General features: G+C 45.4%; 1 protein-coding gene across 2 annotated transcripts in view; it reads left to right on the forward strand.

Moving 5' to 3' along the window:
- The first annotated feature begins 12,296 nt into the window (after positions 1 to 12,296).
- Positions 12,297 to 21,346, forward strand: part of LOC123995378 (sodium/potassium/calcium exchanger 4-like) — a 53,133-nt gene continuing 44,083 nt past the window's right edge. The window contains exons 1-2 of one of the 2 annotated variants that reach the window (XM_046298934.1): positions 12,297 to 12,439; positions 16,660 to 16,770. In XM_046298934.1, coding sequence (XP_046154890.1) covers positions 16,668 to 16,770 — 103 coding nt within the window. In that variant the 5' untranslated portion in view covers positions 12,297 to 12,439; positions 16,660 to 16,667. Of the gene's footprint in view, positions 13,159 to 16,659; positions 16,771 to 21,346 lie in introns of both variants that reach the window. The other variant, XM_046298933.1, reaches the window with a different exon arrangement.

The following is a 21,346-nucleotide window of genomic DNA, read 5'->3' on the forward strand; positions in this document are numbered from 1 at the left end:
ATCGACTACAGCTCGGCATTCAACACCATAGTACCCTCCAAGCTCGTCATCAAGCTCGAGACCCTGGGTCTCGACCCCGCCTGTGCAACTGGGTACTGGACTTCCTGACGGGCCGCCCCCAGGTGGTGAGGGTAGGCAACAACATCTCCTCCCCGCTGATCCTCAACACGGGGGCCCCACAAGGGTGCGTTCTGAGCCCTCTCCTGTACTCCCTGTTCACCCACGACTGCGTGGCCACGCACGCCTCCAACTCAATCATCAAGTTTGCGGACGACACAACAGTGGTAGGCTTGATTACCAACAACGACGAGACGGCCTACAGGGAGGAGGTGAGGGCCCTTGGAGTGTGGTGTCAGGAAAATAACCTCACACTCAACGTCAACAAAACTAAGGAGATGATTGTGGACTTCAGGAAACAGCAGAGGGAACACCCCCTATCCACATCGATGGAACAGTAGTGGAGAGGGTAGCTAGTTTTAAGTTCCTCGGCATACACATCACAGACAAACTGAATTGGTCCACTCACACTGACAGCGTCGTGAAGAAGCGCAGCAGCGCCTATTCAACCTCAGGAGGCTGAAAAATTCGGCTTGTCACCAAAAGCACTCACAAACTTCTACAGATGCACAATCGAGAGCATCCTGGCGGGCTGTATCACCGCCTGGTACGGCAACTGCTCCGCCCTCAACCGTAAGGCTCTCCAGAGGGTAGTGAGGACTGCACAACGCATCACCGGGGCAAACTACCTGCCCTCCAGGACACCTACACCACCCGTTGTTACAGGAAGGCCATAAAGATCATCAAGGACATCAACCACCCGAACCACTGCCTGTTCACCCCGCTATCATCCAGAAGGCGAGGTCAGTACAGGTGCATCAAAGCTGGGACCGAGAGACTGAAAAACAGCTTCTATCTCAAGGCCATCAGACTGTTAAATAGCCACCACTAACATTGAGTGGCTGCTGCCAACACACTGTCATTGACACTGACCCAACTCCAGCCATTTTAATAATGGGAATTGATGGAAATGATGTAAATATATCACTAGCCACTTTAAACAATGCTACCTTATATAATGTTACTTACCCTACATTATTCATCTCATATGCATATGTATATACTGTACTCTACAACATCGACTGCATCCTTATGTAACACATGTATCACTAGCCACTTTAACTATGCCACTTTGTTTACTTTGTCTACACACTCATCTCATATGTATATACTGTACTCGATACCATCTACTGTATGCTGCTCTGTACCATCACTCATTCATATATCCTTATGTACATGTTCCTTATCCCCTTACACTGTGTATAAGACAGTAGTTTTGGAATTGTTAGTTAGATTACTTGTTGGTTATCACTGCATTGTCGGAACTAGAAGCACAAGCATTTCGCTACACTCGCATTAACATCTGCTAACCATGTGTATGTGACAAATAAAATTTGATTTGATTTGATTTGATTTGACATCAGTCAGTCAGTCATAGTGGAGATGACATCAGTCAGTCAGTCATAGTGGAGATGACATCAGTCAGTCAGTCATAGTGGAGATGACATCAGTCAGTCAGTCATAGTGGAGATGACATCAGTCGGTAAGTTATTGTGGAGATGATATCAGTCAGTCAGTCATCGTGGAGATGACGTCAGTCAGTCAGTAATAGTGGAGATGATATCAGTCGGCACGTTATAGTGGAGATGACATCAGTCAGTCAGTCATTGTGGAGATGACATCAGTCAGTCAGTCAGTAAGTTATAGTGGAGATGACATCAGTCAGTCAGTAAGTTATAGTGGAGATGACATCAGTCAGTCAGTCATTGTGGAGATGGCATCAGTCAGTCAGTCAGTCATAGAGGAGATGACATCAGTCAGTAAGTTATAGTGGAGATGACATCAGTCAGTCAGTAAGTTATAGTGGAGATGACATCAGTCAGTCATAGTGGAGATGACATCAGTCAGTCAGTCATAGTGGAGATGACATCAGTCAGTCAGTCATAGTGGAGATGACATCAGTCAGTCAGTCATAGTGGAGATGACATCAGTCAGTCACCCATAGTGAAGATGACTTCAGTCAGTAAGTTGTAGTGGAGATTACATCAGTCAGTCAGTCATAGTGGAGATGACATCAGTCAGTCAGTCAGTCAGTAAGTTATAGTGGAGATGACATCAGTCAGTCAGTCATTGTGGACATGACATCAGTCAGTCAGTCAGTCATTGTGGAGATGACATCAGTCAGTCAGTCATAGTGGAGATGACATCAGTCAGTCAGTCAGTCAGTCATAGTGGAGATGACATCAGTCAGTCAGTCATAGTGGATATGACATCAGTCAGACAGTAAGTTAGAGTGGAGATGACATCAGTCAGTCATAGTGGAGATGACATCAGTCGGTCAGTCAGTCAGTCAGTCATGGTGGAGATGACATCAGTCAGTCAGTCATAGTGGAGATGACATCAGTCAGTCAGTCACAGTGGAGATGACATCAGTCAGTCAGTCATAGTGGAGATGACATCAGTCAGTCAGTCATCATCATAGTGGAGATGACATCAGTCAGTCACTCATAGTGGAGAGGACATCAGTCAGTCACTCATAGTGGAGAGGACATCAGTCAGTCACTCATAGTGGAGATGACATTAGTCAGTCAGTCATAGTGGAGATGACATCAGTCGGTAAGTTATTGTGGAGATGATATCAGTCAGTCAGTCATCGTGGAGATGACGTCAGTCAGTCAGTAATAGTGGAGATGATATCAGTCGGCACGTTATAGTGGAGATGACATCAGTCAGTCAGTCATTGTGGAGATGACATCATTCAGTCAGTCAGTAAGTTATAGTGGAGATGACATCAGTCAGTCAGTAAGTTATAGTGGAGATGACATCAGTCAGTCAGTCAGTCATAGTGGAGATGACATCATTCAGTCAGTCAGTCATAGTGGAGATGACATCAGTCAGACAGTCATTGTGGAGATGACATCAGTCAGTCAGTCAGTCATAGTGGAGATGACATCAGTCAGACAGTAAGTTAGAGTGGAGATGACATCAGTCAGTCATAGTGGAGATGACATCAGTCAGTTAGTCAGTCAGTCATGGTGGAGATGACATCAGTCAGTCAGTCATAGTGGAGATGACATCAGTCAGTCAGTCATAGTGGAGATGACATCAGTCAGTCACTCATAGTGGAGATGACATCAGTCAGTCACTCATAGTGGAGATGACATCAGTCAGTCAGTCATAGTGGAGATGACATCAGTCAGTCAGTAAGTCATAGTGGAGATGACATCCGTCAGTCAGTCATAATGGAGATGACATCAGTCAGTCAATCATAATGGAGATGACATCAGTCAGTCAGTCATAATGGAGATGACATCAGTCAGTCAGTCAGTCATAATGGAGATGACATCAGTCAGTCAGTGATAATGGAGATGACATCAGTCAGTCAGTCATAATGGAGATGACATCAGTCAGTCAGTGATAATGGAGATGACATCAGTCAGTCAGTCATAATGGTGATGACATCAGTCAGTCAGTCATAATGGAGATGACATCAGTCAGTCAGTGATAATGGAGATGACATCAGTCAGTCAGTCATAGTGGAGATGACATCAGTCAGTCAGTCATAGTGGAGATGACATCAGTCAGTCAGTCATAGTGGAGATAACATCAGTCAGTCAGTCATAGTGGAGATGACATCAGTCAGTCAGTCATAGTGGAGATGACATCAGTCAGTCAGTCATAGTGGAGATGACATCAGTCGGTAAGTCATAGTGGAGATGACATCAGTCGGTAAGTTATTGTGGAGATGACATCAGTCAGTCAGTCATCGTGGAGATGATATCAGTCAGTCAGTCATTGTGGAGATGACATCAGTCAGTCAGTCAGTAAGTTATAGTGGAGATGACATCAGTCAGTCAGTCATTGTGGAGAGGACATCATTCAGTCAGTCAGTAAGTTATAGTGGAGATGACATCAGTCAGTCAGTCATAGTGGAGATGATATCAGTCAGTCAGTCATAGTGGAGATGACATCAGTCAGTCAGTCATTGTGGAGATGACATCAGTCAGTCAGTCATAGTGGAGATGACATCAGTCAGTCAGTCATAGTGGAGATGATATCAGTCAGTCAGTCATAGTGGAGATGACATCAGTCAGTCAGTAAGTCATAGTGGAGATGACATTCGTCAGTCAGTCATAATGGAGATGACATCAGTCAGTCAATCATAATGGAGATGACATCAGTCAGTCAGTCATAATGGAGATGACATCAGTCAGTCATAATGGAGATGACATCAGTCAGTCAGTCCGTGATAATGGAGATGACATCAGTCAGTCAGTCATAATGGAGATGACATCAGTCAGTCAGTGGTAATGGAGATGACATCAGTCAGTCATAATGGAGATGACATCAGTCAGTCAGTCATAATGGAGATGACATCAGTCAGTCAGTCATAATGGAGATGACATCAGTCAGTCAGTGATAATGGAGATGACATCAGTCAGTCAGTCATAGTGGAGATGACATCAGTCAGTCAGTCATAGTGGAGATGACATCAGTCAGTCAGTCATAGTGGAGATGACATCAGTCAGTCAGTCATAGTGGAGATGACATCAGTCGGTAAGTTATTGTGGAGATGACATCAGTCAGTCAGTCATCGTGGAGATGATATCAGTCAGTCAGTCATTGTGGAGATGACATCAGTCAGTCAGTCAGTAAGTTATAGTGGAGATGACATCAGTCAGTAAGTTATAGTGGAGATGACATCAGTCAGTCAGTCATTGTGGAGATGACATTAGTCAATCAGTCATAGTGGAGATGATATCAGTCAGTCAGTCATAGTGGAGATGACATCTTCAGTCAGTCATTGTGGAGATGACATCAGTCAGTCAGTCAGTCATAGTGGAGATGACATCATTCAGTCAGTCAGTCAGTCATAGTGGAGATGACATCAGTCAGTCAGTCATAGTGGAGATGACATCAGTCAGTAAGTCATAGTGGAGATGACCTCAGTCAGTAAGTCATAGTGGAGATGACATCTTCAGTCAGTCATTGTGGAGATGACATCAGTCAGTCAGTCAGTCATAGTGGAGATGACATCATTCAGTCAGTCAGTCAGTCATAGTGGAGATGACATCAGTCAGTCAGTCATAGTGGAGATGACATCAGTCAGTAAGTCATAGTGGAGATGACATCAGTCAGTAAGTCATAGTGGAGATGACATCAGTCAGTCAGTCATAGTGGAGATGACATCAGTCAGTCAGTAAGTTATAGTGGAGATGACATCAGTCAGTCATAGTGGAGATGACATCAGTCAGTCATAGTGGAGATGACATCAGTCAGTCAGTCATAGTGGAGATGACATCAGTCAGTCAGTAAGTCATAGTGGAGATGACATCCGTCAGTCAGTCATAATGGAGATGACATCAGTCAGTCAATCATAATGGAGATGACATCAGTCAGTCAATCATAATGGAGATGACATCAGTCAGTCAGTCATAGTGGAGATGATATCAGTCAGTCAGTCATAGTGGAGATGACATCAGTCAGTCAGTCATTGTGGAGATGACATGAGTCAGTCAGTCAGTCATAGTGGAGATGACATCAGTCAGTCAGTCATAGTGGAGATGACATCAGTTAGTCAGTCATAGTGGAGATGACATCAGTCAGTCAGTAAGTCATAGTGGAGATGACATCCGTCAGTCAGTCATAATGGAGATGACATCAGTCAGTCAATCATAATGGAGATGACATCAGTCAGTCATAGTGGAGATGACATCAGTCAGTCAGTCATAGTGGAGATGACATCAGTCAGTCAGTAAGTCATAGTGGAGATGACATCCGTCAGTCAGTCATAATGGAGATGACATCAGTCAGTCAATCATAATGGAGATGACATCAGTCAGTCAATCATAATGGAGATGACATCAGTCAGTCAGTCAGTCATAATGGAGATGACATCAGTCAGTCAGTCATAATGGAGATGACATCAGTCAGTCAGTCATCGTGGAGATGATATCAGTCAGTCAGTCATTGTGGAGATGACATCAGTCAGTCAGTCAGTAAGTTATAGTGGATGTTACGGATACAGATATCCTGTGTGTGTGTGTATCCTGTGTGTGTGTTTCTTTTCTCTCCTTCTCCCCTCACAGGTGAAAACCATCACTCCCCAATCAGTCAACAATCAATCATCAATCAGAAGACACACCTCCTCCTATTTCCTGACCTATTACAGTTCCTTCCCCATGGTTTAAAAACCCCATAATTTATTTGTTCTAAAGCTCAGCTCAGCTCAGCTCAATCAATCTCTCTGTAAATGCCATGTCTGTAGGTCTCTGTGTTTCACCCTCGCTTTGTGTCTTAACCTCTCTTTTGTTTAAACACCTCCATAGCACTTTGTCATCACCTGTGAGTATTATTTTTGGTTATGGTGTTTGTTTGTTTGCTGGTGGGAAAAGGGGAAACCAAGACAAGTCGCCCATGGGCATACACTACCCGTAGGTGAACTTTGTTAAATACACTAGTTAGAACTGGGCGGACCACCCACTGTATTTTTGGTTAGTTAGTTAGCTGTTAAAGTAGGCTAGTCTATCTAAGGGGTGTGTTTTGTATATTTATTGTTTCTTTCCTTGGGTCCAGCTCAGCCCCTTTTCCTGCTCCCCCCATTACCGTGTGTTTATAAATAAACCTGGAGTTTGACGGTAGATTACTGTTGTCGTGGTTATTTCGTGCACACTTTTACTTTGTCACAATAATAATTTGCATGAGTTATGTTACGGGTCTCATTACCATCCCCCCTAGACTGTCGGGCCAAAAGGGATTCGTAACAGTGGAGATGACATCAGTCAGTCAGTCATTGTGGAGATGACATCATTCAGTCAGTAAGTATATAGTGGAGATGACATCAGTCAGTCAGTCATAGTGGAGATGATATCAGTCAGTCAGTCAGTCATAGTGGAGATGACATCAGTCAGTCAGTCTTAGTGGAGATGACATCAGTCAGTCAGTCATAGTGGAGATGACATTAGTCAGTCAGTCATAGTGGAGATGATATCAGTCAGTCAGTCATAGTGGAGATGACATCAGTCAGTCAGTCAGTCATAGTGGAGATGACATCAGTCAGTCAGTCTTAGTGGAGATGACATCAGTTAGTCAGTCATAGTGGAGATGACATCAGTCAGTCAGTAAGTCATAGTGGAGATGACATCAGTCAGTCAGTAAGTCATAGTGGAGATGACATCAGTCAGTCAGTAAGTCATAATGGAGATGACATCAGTCAGTCAGTCATAGGAGATAATAATATCAGTCAGTAAGTCATAATGGAGATGACATCAGTCAGTAAGTCATAGTGGAGATGACATCAGTTAGTCAGTCATAGTGGAGATGACATCAGTCAGTCAGTAAGTCATAGTGGAGATGACATCAGTCAGTCAGTAAGTCATAGTGGAGATGACATCAGTCAGTCAGTAAGTCATAATGGAGATGACATCAGTCAGTCAGTCATAGGAGATAATAATATCAGTCAGTAAGTCATAATGGAGATGACATCAGTCAGTAAGTCATAGTGGAGATGACATCAGTCAGTCAGCCACAGTGGAGATGACATCAGCCAGTCAGTCATCGTGGAGATGGCATCAGTTATAGTGGAGATGACATCAGTCAGTCAGTCATAGTGGAGATGACATCAGTCAGTCAGTCATAGTGGAGATGACATCAGTCAGTCAGTCAGTCATAGTGGAGATGACGTCAGTCAGTCATAGTGGAGATGACATCAGTTATAGTGGAGATGACATCAGTCAGTCAGTCATAGTGGAGATGACATCAGTCAGTCAGTTATAGTGGAGATGACATCAGTTACAGTGGAGATGACATCAGTTATAGTGGAGATGACATCAGTCAGTCAGTTATAGTGGAGATGACATCAGTCAGTCAGTTATAGTGGAGATGACATCAGTCAGTCAGTTATAGTGGAGATGACATCAGTCAGTCAGTTATAGTGGAGATGACATCAATTATAGTGGAGATGACATCAGTCAGTCAGTTATAGTGGAGATGACATCAGTCAGTCAGTTATAGTGGAGATGACATCAGTCAGTCAGTTATAGTGGAGATGACGTCAGTCAGTCATAGTGGAGATGACTGTTGGCTCCAGAATGCATATGTTATTAGGCTCTCTGCAGCTTCTCTCTCCCTGATGTTTACTCTTCCCACCCGACCAGGCATACAAACACACCTGCAGTGCTGCCACAGAACCAACGCTCCACCTCGAGGATGAATATTTTATTTTTCCTGCAGCTAACGGAGATTTTTGCGAGGAGTAAATTTTGAGCTTCCCCAGGGACTCTCTTTGTACACAACGATGCTGTACTGTGCTATTTGTGGCATCCGTTCAGGAGGGAAAGTTGGGGGACGTTAGCACATGGGAAACCATCAGTAAAAAAAGGTCAGTCCTGGTTTCTGCGTTGCATTGTGCTATTAATACAGAACCGGAGACTAGCGGATTAGCGTCCCTCGGACTCCCCTCCCTCTCTCCTCCACCAGCTCCTGAACAATTAGCTAAACATTGGTTACAATGCCAGCAGGGCATTAATACAAGGTGTCAGACTTCCTCCTGCAGCTCCCACTGTCACCCAGGCATCCTCTCCTCCCTCATCCTCTCCTCTTCCCACCGCTCCTGTCCTCTAGAGTTGGACATGTATGCTCGCTCAGCTTTCTGCGCGCTACTGGTGAATCTGCCACTCTCATGTATAGTATTGGATATCCCAGCTCAGCCTAGCAACAGATTGGATATACCAGCTCAGCCTAGCAACAGATTGGATATCTCAGATCAGTTTAGCAACTGATTGGATATCCCAGCTCAGCCTAGCAACTGATTGGATATCCCAGCTCAGCCTAGCAACTGATTGGATATCCCAGCTCAGCCTAGCAACATATTGGATATACCAGCTCAGCCTAGCAACAGATTGGATATCTCAGATCAGTTTAGCAACTGATTGGATATCCCAGCTCAGCCTAGCAACTGATTGGATATCCCAGCTCAGCCTAGCAACTGATTGGATATCTCAGATCAGCCTAGCAACTGATTGGATATCCCAGCTCAGCCTAGCAACTGATTGGATATCCCAGCTCAGCCTAGCAACTGATTGGATATCCCAGCTCAGCCTAGCAACTGATTGGATATCCCAGCTCAGCCTAGCAACTGATTGGATATCCCAGCTCAGCCTAGCAACTGATTGGATATCTCAGATCAGCCTAGCAACCCCCCCCCCCCACCCCACTTACATAATGCCTGCTAACAACTTTAGAATACAAACAAGTTATGTAGCATGACAATGCAGAGATGCAGACATTGCTCATTTGAATTGTGAATAGCGGGGCATGAATCACCCCAATGCTGATGAACACAACGGGAGAAACTGTCGCTAGGTTGAACACACCAATTGTTATGTGTCACACGGTCCATTGTTAAAGCCCTCCACACTTGTCTTCGTTGGAGAAGAACATGACACATGGCTTGCCATTTATTCCCAGCAACAGGCAACCACACTAGACTGATTGTTTACTCTGACAACCTGCTCGTCCCTATTAAAAACCTTCCCTCCAATGAGATTAGTGCTTTTTTTGCTTTTGCATCGTAAGTTGTTTGGCCACAGCAGTCCACGTACACGCACGCACATACGCACACTGCTCTCTCTCTCTCTGTGTTTCTCTGCTGCAGGTCTGTGGCACTGCGATGGCTCCCACAGAATGAGCAGGAGGGAGCAGGCAGGCAGGCAATGTGTGTATAGCTTTGAAATGACCAGGGAGAGGCCAGGGAGTGTAGAACAGTGGATAAAACCCTGTAAGCAGGCCCTGGCAAGGCTCCCCGATTGCCTGCCTTCCGTGTGGGCCGCGGCCTGGGGGACTAATCCTTTGGCATGGGCGCGGGGCGTGTCACACATGTTGTGTGTGTGTGTGTGTGGCTGGGGACCCAAGCTGCAGCCTACAGGATGAAGACAAGACCTGGGGCCAGATTAAAAAGTCCTCCCTAATGACAAAGACGCCTTCTATCCACATGACCAGCCGACACACAGACACAGGCCCCTCAGAAAGCATCAATGGTACTGCAGTACATCCCTAACTGCACAGTGAGTGAGGTATGGAGGTCGTTTTTAACAAACTGGTGACCTGGCCTGACATAATGCAGGTCCACTGGAAATTATGAGGCAAGTGCCCTGACCTCTATATCCTCCTTGGTGTTTTGCTGTTTTTTGCTAAGTGGGCGGGCCCGGCGGAAGATGACTGGCTGATTTTCTGACAGGCTGGTTTTCTGACAGGCTGATTTCTAACAGGCTGGTTTTCTGACAGGCTGGTTTCTAACAGGCTGGTTTTCTGACAGGCTGACTTCTAACAGGCTGGTTTTCTGACAGGCTGGTTTCTAACAGGCTGGTTTTCTGACAGGCTGGTTTCTAACAGTCTGGTTTTCCGAAAGGCAGTTTTCTTTTGGCAGGCTGCTTTTGTGTGTGTTTTTTTTTGCCCATTTTCTCCCCAATTTCGTGGTATCCAATTGTTTAGTAGCTACTATCTTGTCTCATCGCTACAACTCCCGTACCGGCTCGGGAGAGACGAAGGTTGAAGGTCATGCGTCCTCCGATACACAACCCAACCAAGCTGCACTGCTTCTTAACACAGCACTCATCCAATGTGTCGGAGGAAACACCGTGCACCTGGCAACCTTGGTTAGAGCGCACTGCGCCCGGCCCGCCACAGGAGTCGCTGGTGCGCGATGAGACAAGGACATCCCTACCAGCCAAACCCTCCCTAACCCGGACGACGCTAGGCCAATTGTGCGTCTCCCCACGGACCTCCCAGTCACGGCCGGTTACGACAGAGCCTGGGCGCGAACCAAGAGTCTCTGGCGCAGGCTGCTTTTTGACAGGCTGCTTACTGACTTATCAACCTGCACCCTGCAGATTGGTGCATGCGGCATCTCCTCTCCTGCATGGTATCTTGTCAGTTAAGGTGACCTGAGGGGTTTGGAGCAATATCTGTCCCACGGCACCTTCTCAGGGCTACGGTCTACAGCTGTCTATTGTTATGAAACAGGTGTGTGTTTGATTTGTAACGGTGGGCTACATTGGTGGCTCTCTATGTCATACTTCATTAGTGTGAAAGTCATCAACATTTAATTGAACAAGGCAAGCTATTAAAAGTTCAACAATGGGAATGGAGTTAATTATTGCAGGAGAAGTCTATAAATATAAGTGGTTAATAGACTGGTTAATGGGGGTGGCCTCTGCACACGACTGCTGCAGTGGAGACCTGGAGATGTGGCCCCACAGAGCGAAACAAGCAGCAGAGCTGAGGGCCCATGCAGCAGTCACAGTGACACCACTGTGTACCCGTTGACACACACATAGGTGCAAGGAAGTAGAGCCACAGACACACACAACCCTTTATATAGACTTTCTTCAAATTATTAAATGTCACAGATATAGACACCTCCATATATTTACATGGGAAGTAGGTGCACTAGGGCCACCTCTCGCACAAGGTGAGCATAAGGTGATAACACGTCCATCGATAGATACACGATAATGACTTGTCCTTACCTCAATCGTCACAAAGGCACATAGCTAAAGCAGCTAACCATACTTTATATTCGTCATACTTCACTGGCATAGAACTATATACACAACACTGTATGAAATAGGCTACTTGACACTATTATTAAGCCCATTGAAATGTCAGTGTTAACGTTTTCCTCCAGGTACTCAATTGTGCATTCTGATTTGCATGCATTCTTGCTCAGCAGGATAGAGCCATGTATAAGCCCCAAAGTCTAGACCAAATTTGGGGATTGTGAGAATATAATTCAAGGTGAGGGCACAACCAGGTATATTGGTACCTCGGAGCTATGGGGTCTTTCACCTCAATTTCATACAGGTATATCAAACTGTGAATATCCCAGTAAGCAGGGTCAGTCAGTTTTTAAAGGGTGTATGCTCAGGAAGGATGCAGACAGATATTAGATTGCGTTTCTCCAATACTGCAGCACTCGAAGGGTCTGGGTATCTCTTCCGTAGCATGATATGGCTTGCATCACCTCATCCGCACTGATCCAAATCTATTTAGCCTCAGCGGCAACCTGCGAATAATGTGTGGTCAAATAAGAGGTGTTGTCGTTCAGAGTGATCGATACCCGGCTGGCATGATGGTCCAGTTGTTTTCAGTTCAGTTGTAACCGAGCTCTCTACGAGAGAATTATCTATTGTTGCACACTATCACGTGTCTGCGCATGACACCCTCGAAAAAGTTGCAGTTGGCAGAATCCGGCGAAGTGTTATCATAACAGCCAACAACTGTACAAGAAGACTACACCTGGAACGACGGAGTTAATGATTGTTTCATCATCTGCGGGTCTATTCTTCTGCACTAGGAAGTTAAGGGGAGGTGCCATACCGAGGTGACATGACTTTGCTTCACGAATGTAACAATTAGGCGAACCTTGATGAAATCAGATTGGTTGCAATTAATATGCGGCGGCAGAACGCAGTTGGTGCGTGTAACCTAGTTCTGCAGCCACATCCAGTTGAATCATTTCATTGAAGAGGATGATTTAAATTGATATTCACTAGTCGATTTTGTGCTATTTTGAAGGCAATCAGTGATATAATTCGTTTCAAATTAAATGGAATCTTATTTGCAAAAATTTAAAGGGCAGAATCTGGGAATGCTGAATTGATTGGAGACCATCGGAATTGCCCGCCCTGTGTCATTCATTACCTGTTGTGCAGGCACGGAATTTTCACGCGCTGTTCTAGCAATCAAACAGCTGAACAGCCTTGTCTCGGCGGCACGTGCAAACCGTCCGCTCCACCACTTCCCATCTGCGCTCTGGGCACTTCAAATGAGGACCGCGTCCGGAGCGTATTCTATGTGAAGCTGCGAAAACGGGCAATTCCTTCGGTCTCTCCCGTCTGCAGTGAGGCAAGGACGAAAAGTCACGGTTTGGCCGAGCTGCAGCCATGGACCAGGACGAGAACAAGAGCGTCTCGAAAAAGACCATAATCGCAAAGATTTTCAAAGTTCGCAAGAGGAGAGAGATGCTTTTCGTGCAAGTGTGTTTTCTCTGCAGTGTCCTCTTCATGGCGTGGAGCATGTCAGCACTTCTGACAAAGACAGGTGAGTGTGAGCCGTGGAAACTGCTGATAAACGCGGGGCAAGGAGGACGAAGCGGAACAGCTGAGAATTCTGCAGTGTAATAGTGCACCCTATAACCAGCTAGCCATTAACTATATAGTCTACCGAGAATTGTATTTCGCCACGGTCATAAAAATACATTTTCAAGGACATGCAAGCGGAACATTCAGTCCAAATAATTTATGGTGCGCCCCTCCCGCATTGCCATATATTTATCTGCATCAAACCGATGGAGAGAAGATGGAACCACCGATAGTGCAGGGTTATTACTCTTAATTATTCAGTGCAAAATGCGTAACGTTTGCTTTATACCAGTGTCGAGAGAAACTGCATCTAGTTTCATTGTCGACGCAGTCACTGTAGCCTAGCTTATGTTTGTCTCGGCATTCCGCACGCTGTCATTAAATAATTCACATGTACCTGTTAATTGTGAGGGAACCACACTGCTATATTTTTCTTCCTCGTTTTCGAGTATGCGTCGGTCTGTCCATATGCCGCAGTGTGCGCAGAGGCAACGACACGTTTCTAAGAGAAGCTGCCACGGTGGCTAACACATTGACAAGCATGTAGCAGCCTACATCACCTCGGATAAATCATGGAACCCCACAAATATTTGAAAGTTGCTTATGTGTTGGTCGACATTTTGGTTTGAGCGTTGACAACCTATGGCAAAATGGGACTGTGCCAGGCGCATCATCAGTCACCCAGCGGTTGAGAGAAAGGGAGCGAGTGAGCGTAGGCTTGTGGTAATGCTGGCATCATCGCGTCTCGCCCGGGGCTTCACACACCATTGCACACTGGATCACCTTAATCACTCTCCAGCATCTTGCTCCCTGGTTCCGCAAGGAGTTGGAGAGATACGATTACGCAGAGGCCGTAGAAGATTACACTCGTTTGGGACATTGGTTACACATGAGGAGTTCTGTGTCTCCCTCTCTCTCTCGATGGCTAATACATTATTCGCAGCTGCTCAGAGGTGTGCTCTGTGTAAAGTTTCAGATGGCTTACCATGCATTGAGTTGTGTGTGTGTGTGTGTGTGTGTGTGTGTGACACATGCCCAACAACCAAAGGGCATGTACCTCCATGCAGGACTCACCTCAGGTGTGTGTGAACATTTACAGGCTCACAGAATCAGATTTCCTCACAAATTAGGATGATGTAGGTATACCTGAGCTGTCAAGGTGAAACCTCCGGTAGATGTGCATTTGAGCAAGGCACTTAACCCTGATTTGCTCCAGGGGCCCTGTAGTACTACTGACCCTGTAAAACAACACATGTCACTGCATCTATGCACTGTATGTGACAACATAACATGAATGAAATTAGATGTGTGTTTTATCTCACAGCCAAGTATCTCTTTAAGTTGGCTTTTGAACAGTACATCATATGTATGACTGATAAGTGCTCTGTCACTCAGACTGTCTTCATCTTGTTCTGACACGAATGGAGATTTCACCCGAGATCAATTATCAATGGCTGTCAAAATCAGCCTAAAGTGATTAGGCAGCCATGTTTAGGATGGACACAATAAGCTTGGAGCGCACACACACACCACATAATCCTCCAATTTCAAAATGAATCTATTCACCTGACATATTTGCATTCAGAGTAATATTAACGTACACAGGGGAGACGGCATAGAAGGCCATCCTCTCTGCCTGCTGTAGGCATGTAGGTAAGGAATGGGCACAATCTGATTTGTTCTCAATTCTTTTAACCCTCCACCTCCTACCCAGTAGCAGAACATGTCCATGTGATGTCAATCACTCTGACCCTTGAACTCAGAAACAAATAAATCGGCACACAATGTGGTGTAGGCTTATGTCAGCGCTCACGGATATATTGGAATTTTTATTAATTACATTACAAACAACAAAAGGCTTAAAAGATTATTCTGGAATGATATCACGCAGATGAGCTCATCTCCAAAAGGCTCTCTGGGGACCAAAGTAATGGCTTGGCTTTATTTAGCATTTATTCAAGGTTGCTGACGTGTGCCGTGGTTGTCGGCCATTAAGAGGTTATTTGATGAGGGGTCATGCTGTGTGAACGCCATGGTACATGCTTTATCCTCACCTTTTGTGAGGTGAGGCAGGTGTTTGATCAGAGAGCAATATAACCCCCCCCCCCTGTACTCACTTCTCCTATACTCACCCCCCCCCAACTCTTCTGAATGCACTCCATGTTGCAGTCATTGTTGAACCACCATCAGAATAATAACCAGGCATTCATCATGACATACTATGTCTCTGTCCCCTCTCTTACTCAGATGGGAGTACTCCAGGGTTGGTTATGTCTGGGACTAATGTAGTGCCAAGCTGAATAGACCAGATAGATGGGAATTGAGTGATGGACTACTTAAGGGTTATGCTTCTCTGTTCTGTCAAGGAGGGAGTCTCCATCATCTCTCACCTCCAGTCTGATTGGAGGAGGTGTATGTCTCCATGATGGACAAGGTAGAGTACGGCTGACTGGTTACAGAGCCAGGGCCCCGGTCTGACAGGTGTGTGTGTGTGTGTGATGTTGATGCGATGGAATGGAGAGGTGGCTGGGACATCAGGGCAGGGAGGCCGAGGGGAGCCGCTCATGGCAGAGATTGATAGGCATCCTTGGTCCGTCTCCCTTGCCAGCTGATTGGACCAAGTTGCAGGATGATTTCGCCCTCTATTTCTTTCCCTCTCTCTCGCAGCATAATGCAGTCAAAGGTAGCTGCTCCTCTGCTTGGGTAACGTCTTTGTATTCTGCCTCAAGACAGCAAATTAGTTAGGTTACAGAGAAAGGGGCTTGTTTTGCCTTGCCATTTCCATGGATTCATCCTGAGGCTTTTATCTCCGATGGAATTCAGCCGTTGTAACGCATCTTAAGTCTGGTTGGTCTGTTCTGTTCTTTCAAAGACTTGACCAAAAGTCATTACCCAAAAGGGAAAGGCTACTTAGTCATTTGGTTAGGACTGTAATAATTTTGTGTTGGTGGTTGAAATCAGTGAGCCTATAATCTAACTGGGGTCAAACACTGAATGCCTGCAAATCTGGGTTATTTTCTCATTAAAATGTCATTCAAATGCTCTGTAAAACCTTTGAGAAATGACTGAACAAAAGCCACAAGCGTCGGAAGTTGGCCGTGTGTATAGGTGATTTGCATCCAGCAATCAGGAATTAAACCGTTCTCATTTTGTATTCATCCCATTTAAAACCCTTTGGCACATTCAAACCTGAATGGAAGGGGGAAATGAACTAAATCCACTCCACCCAATGTGATTCATTATCAAGTGTGGTAGGAATGCATATACATTTTGTTTCAAATCTATCAATTAAGCATCTTAAAGATGGTTGACATGATTTGTGAATGCTTCAGTGAATTTTGAGCCTCTTTTTCACAGATCCATTGGTTATGTTCGGTTCAGTGTTTCCTCAGCTTCTTTGTAACATGGTTTTTGATGAGCAAGGACACCCTCCCTTTTATAATATATTTTGTTCTTCCAGGCCATGGAATGATCCTGGAGAATGGACACGAGAAGCACGAACATTGGGGAAGGAGGCTCATGGGACATGAACCCGACAATGAGACCGAGTGGAAGAACTGCACAGAGCCAGGTATGCTCCATCACTGGAGAAAACTACTGTCGTCATTGTTCTTAATGAGTTAGTCTTCTATTGGGTGACATTGGCCCTAGACTTGTATTTATTATTTGAAAATGAAATTTATTTAAAAAGCCCTTTTTACATCGTCCAATGTCACAAAATGCTGTACAGAAACCCAGCCTAAAATCCCAAACAGCAAGCAATGCAAATGTAGAAGCACGGTGGCTAGGAAAACCTCCCTAGAAAGGCCAGCACCTAGGAAGAGACCTAGAGAAGAACCAGGCTCTGAGGGGTTGCCAGTCTTCTTCTGGCTGTGCCGGGTGGAGATTATAACAGAACATGGCCAAGATGTTCATAGATGACCAGCAGGGTCAGATAATAATAATCACAGAGAGGGTGCAACAGGACAGCACCTCAGGAGTAAATGTCAGTTGGCTTTTCATAGCCGATCAGTCAGACAGCAGGTGCGGTAGAGAGTCCAAAACAACAAGTCCGGGTAGCAGTCAAGGTAGCACGTCCAGTGAACAGGTCAGGGTTCCATAGCCGTAGGCAGAACAGTTGAAACTGGAGCAGCAGCATGACCAGGTGGTCTGGGGACAGCAAGGAGTCATCAGGCCAGGTAGTCTGAGGCATGGTCCTAGGGCTCAGGTCCTCAGAGAAAGAGAAAAAGTGTCTGGAGACACTGTGGCCCTGTCCGACGATACAGGCAGGATATAACCCCACCCACTTTGCCAAAGAACAGCTCCCACACCACTAGAGGGATATCTTCAACCACCAACCTACTACCCTGAGACAAGGCAGAGTATAGCCTACGAAGATCTCCCCCACGGCACGAACCAGAGGGGGGGCGCCAACCTGGACAGGAAGACCACGTCAGTGACTCAACCCACTCAACTGACGCACCCCTCCTAGGGACGGCATGGAACGGCAGCCCCCGAAAAAGGGTTAGAGGCAGACAATCCCAGTGGAGAGAGGGGAACCGGCCAGCAAGGGTAGTTAGTTGCTCATTACCTTTCCGTTCACCTTCACACCCCTGGGCCAGGCTACACTCAATCATAGGACCTGCTGCCTACTGAAGAGATGAGTCTTCAATGAAGACTTAAAGGTCGAGACCGATTCTGCATCTCTCACAAGGATATAGGCAGACATTACATAAAAATTGAGCTCAATAGGAGAAAGCCCTGCCTCAAGCTGTTTGCTTAGAAGTTCTAGGGAGAATAAGGAGGCCTGTGTCTTGTAACTGTAGCGTACGTGTAGGTATGTACAGCAGGACCAAATCAGAGAGATGGGTAGGAGCTAGCCTGTGTAATGCTTTGTAGGTTAGCAGTAAAACCTTGAAATCAGCCCTTTCCTTAACAGGAAGCCAGTGTAGAGGCTAGCACTGGAGTAATATGATCAAATTTTCGGGTTCTAGTTAAGATTTTAGCAGCCTTTTTTAGCACTTAACTGAAGTTTATTTAGTGCTTTATCCGGGTAGCTGGAGAGTAGAGCATTGCAGTAGTCTAACCTAGAAGTGACAAAAGCATGGATTAGCTTTTCTGCATCATTTTTGGACAAAGTTTCTTAATTTTGCAACGTTATGAAGATGGAAAAAAAGCTGTCCTTTAAATATTCTTGATATGTTTGTTAAAAGCGAGATCAGGGTCCAGAGTAATGCCAAGGTCCTTCAGTTTTATTTGAGACGATAAAAACTATTTTCACACTAATCAATGAAATGTATTTTATATTCGCAGTACTTTAGATACCCAGCCTAAACCAAAGAATAACTGATTAGTGTTCTATTTAAAACACTGATCAGGGTTTATTGGTCAATGCAGAGATGTTCTTCTGGTCCATTGACCTGCATTCTGCGTTGTTTAGTTTGCTCCAAGGCCATTTAAATCATTTGCATTGCAATACACACTAAAATACCAATTCTAAGTTCAGGTGTTGAATATGTTAGAGCAGCCTTGGTCCTCCTAGGAATGATCTATTTTTGTGCAGTACACAGAAGAAACCACTGACATTGCTGAAAGGGTGTTCCGCATTTGGCTTGGTAAATTTTGATGAATGCTCAGGTGTGCATGAATTCGCATTGATTTAACAGTACACTGGTAACGACAACTAGGTATATCATTTAAATGTATATTGTTTATGTATGAGCAGACTCAAGCTTCTGTTCCACTGTGATATTGTTGTGATTCCGATAAGTAAAACTTTTAAACATGTTAAATGACTTTTTATAGGGAGTTTTTCCTTAAACACTCGGAGGGTGACACAAGGTGACAGACACTTAGGAAGGTAATGACTGGCTATATACTGCTCAAAAAAATAAAGGGAACACTAAAATACCACATCCTAAGTCGCTCTGGATAAGAGCGTCTGCTAAATGACTTAAATGTAAATGTAGATCTGAATGAATGAAATATTCTTATTAAATACTTTTTTCTTTACATAGTTGAATGTGCTGACAACAAAATCACACAAATTATCAATGGAAATCAAATGTATCAACCCATGGAGGTCTGGAATTGGAGTCACACTCAAAATTAAAGTGGAAAACTACACTACAGGCTGATCCAACTTTGATGTAATGTCCTTAAAACAAGTCAAAATGAGGCTCAGTAGTGTGTGTGGCCTCCACGTTCCTGTATGACCTCCATACAACGCCTGGGCATGCTCCTGAGGGATCTCCTCCCAGGACTGGACTAAAGCATCCGCCAACTCCTGGACAGTCTGTGGTGAAACGTGGCGTTGGTGGATGGAGCGAGACATGATGTGCTCAATTGGATTCAGGTCTGGGAACGGACGGGCCAGTCCATAGCATCAATGCCTTCCTCTTGCAGGAACTGCTGACACACTCCAGCCACATGAGGTCTAGCATTGTCTTGCATTAGGAGGAACCCAGGGCCAACCTCACCAGCATATGGTCTCACAAGGTGTCTGAGGATCTCATCTCGGTACCTAATGGCAGTGAGGCTACCTCTGGCGAGCACATGGAGGGCTGTGCGGCCCCCCAAAGAAATGCCACCCCACACCATGACTGACCCACCACCAAACCGGTCATGCTGGCGGATGTTGCAGGCAGCAGAACGTTCTCCACGGCATCTCTAGACTCCCACATCTGTCACGTGCTCAGTGGTAACCTGCTTTAATCTGTGAATAGCACAGGGCGCCAGTGGCGAATTTGCCAATCTTTGTGTTCTCTGGCAAATGCCAAACGTCCTGCACGGTGTTGGGCTGTAGGCTCAACCCCCACCTGTGGACGTCGGGCCCTCATACCACCTTCATGGAGTCTGTTTCTGACCGTTTTAGCAGACACATGCACATTTGTGGCCTGCTGGAGGTCATTTTGCATGGCTCTGACAGTGCTCCTCCTTGCACAAAGGCGGAGGTAGCGGTCCTGCTGCTGGGTTGTTGCCCTCCTACGGCCTCCTCCACGTCTCCTGATGTACTGGCCTGTCTCCTGGTAGAGCCTCCATGCTCTGGACACTATGCTGAGGGACACAGCAAACCTTTTGCCACAGTTCGCATTGATGTGCCATCCTGGATGAGCTGCACTACCTGAGCCACTTGTGTGGGTTGTAGACTCCGTCTCATGCTACCACTAGAGTGAAAGCACCGCCAGCATTCAAAAGTGACCAAAACATCAGTCAGGAAGCATAGGAACTGAGAAGTGGTCTGTGGTCACCACCTGCAGAACCACTCCTTTATTGGGGGTGTCTTGCTAATTGCCTATAATTTCCACCTGTTGTCTATTCCATTTGCACAACAGCATGTGAAATGTATTGTCAATCAGTGTTGCTTCCTAAGTGGACAGTTTGATTTCACAGAAGTGTGATCGAGTTACATTGTGTTTGTGTTCCCTTTATTTTTTTGAGCAGTGTGTGTATGTATAGCTCCTTTGTGACATGTTTGACCTAATGGAGATTGACAGTTTCTCATTACTGTCCACAAAGAGCATAACCGTTTGAGGGCCTCACTGGAAGTGTTGAAGGGCCTCACTGGAAGTGTTGAAGGGCCTCACTGGAAGTGTTGAAGGGCCTCACTGGAAGTGTTGAAGGGCCTCACTGGAAGTGTTGAAGGTTGAAGCATCCTGTTATTATAAGAGGAACTTTGTGTTGAATTGTTCAAGCAAAGCCTCCATAAACCTAATGAGTTAACACTTTTACTCTACAAATGTATTTTGTAGAGTTAATTTGTTGTTGTATTACACTCAAAGTATATTGGATTTACATTGTCAAGTGCATAGAATTTTTGTTAACTTTATTTAAACGCAGTAGGGTCCTTTTGAGACATGTGCCAGTTGACAAGATTATGAGCTGGAAATCGTAGTACTTCTAATCCCGAGGGGGATTACCTTTTATTCTCATCCAAGGCCTTCTTTCCCCCTCCAGACAGACTGCCCCATTCATTCCTCCTCTCCTCTTTTGTTCTACATTCTCCTGGCCCACCACATGTCTTTCTAATATGAAAATATGCTCATTTGACAGTCTGGTTGTGTTTCCAAGAAATGTGCTCTTAAAGTGTGACCGGGACGACCATGTAGCATCCTGGCATCTCCCCCTCGGCCCCCTGGGACAGAGCAGGGACAGTTGGGTTGGGGATG

This window comes from Oncorhynchus gorbuscha, linkage group LG14, assembly GCF_021184085.1.
Source record: "Oncorhynchus gorbuscha isolate QuinsamMale2020 ecotype Even-year linkage group LG14, OgorEven_v1.0, whole genome shotgun sequence".
Classification (NCBI taxonomy): domain Eukaryota; kingdom Metazoa; phylum Chordata; class Actinopteri; order Salmoniformes; family Salmonidae; genus Oncorhynchus; species Oncorhynchus gorbuscha.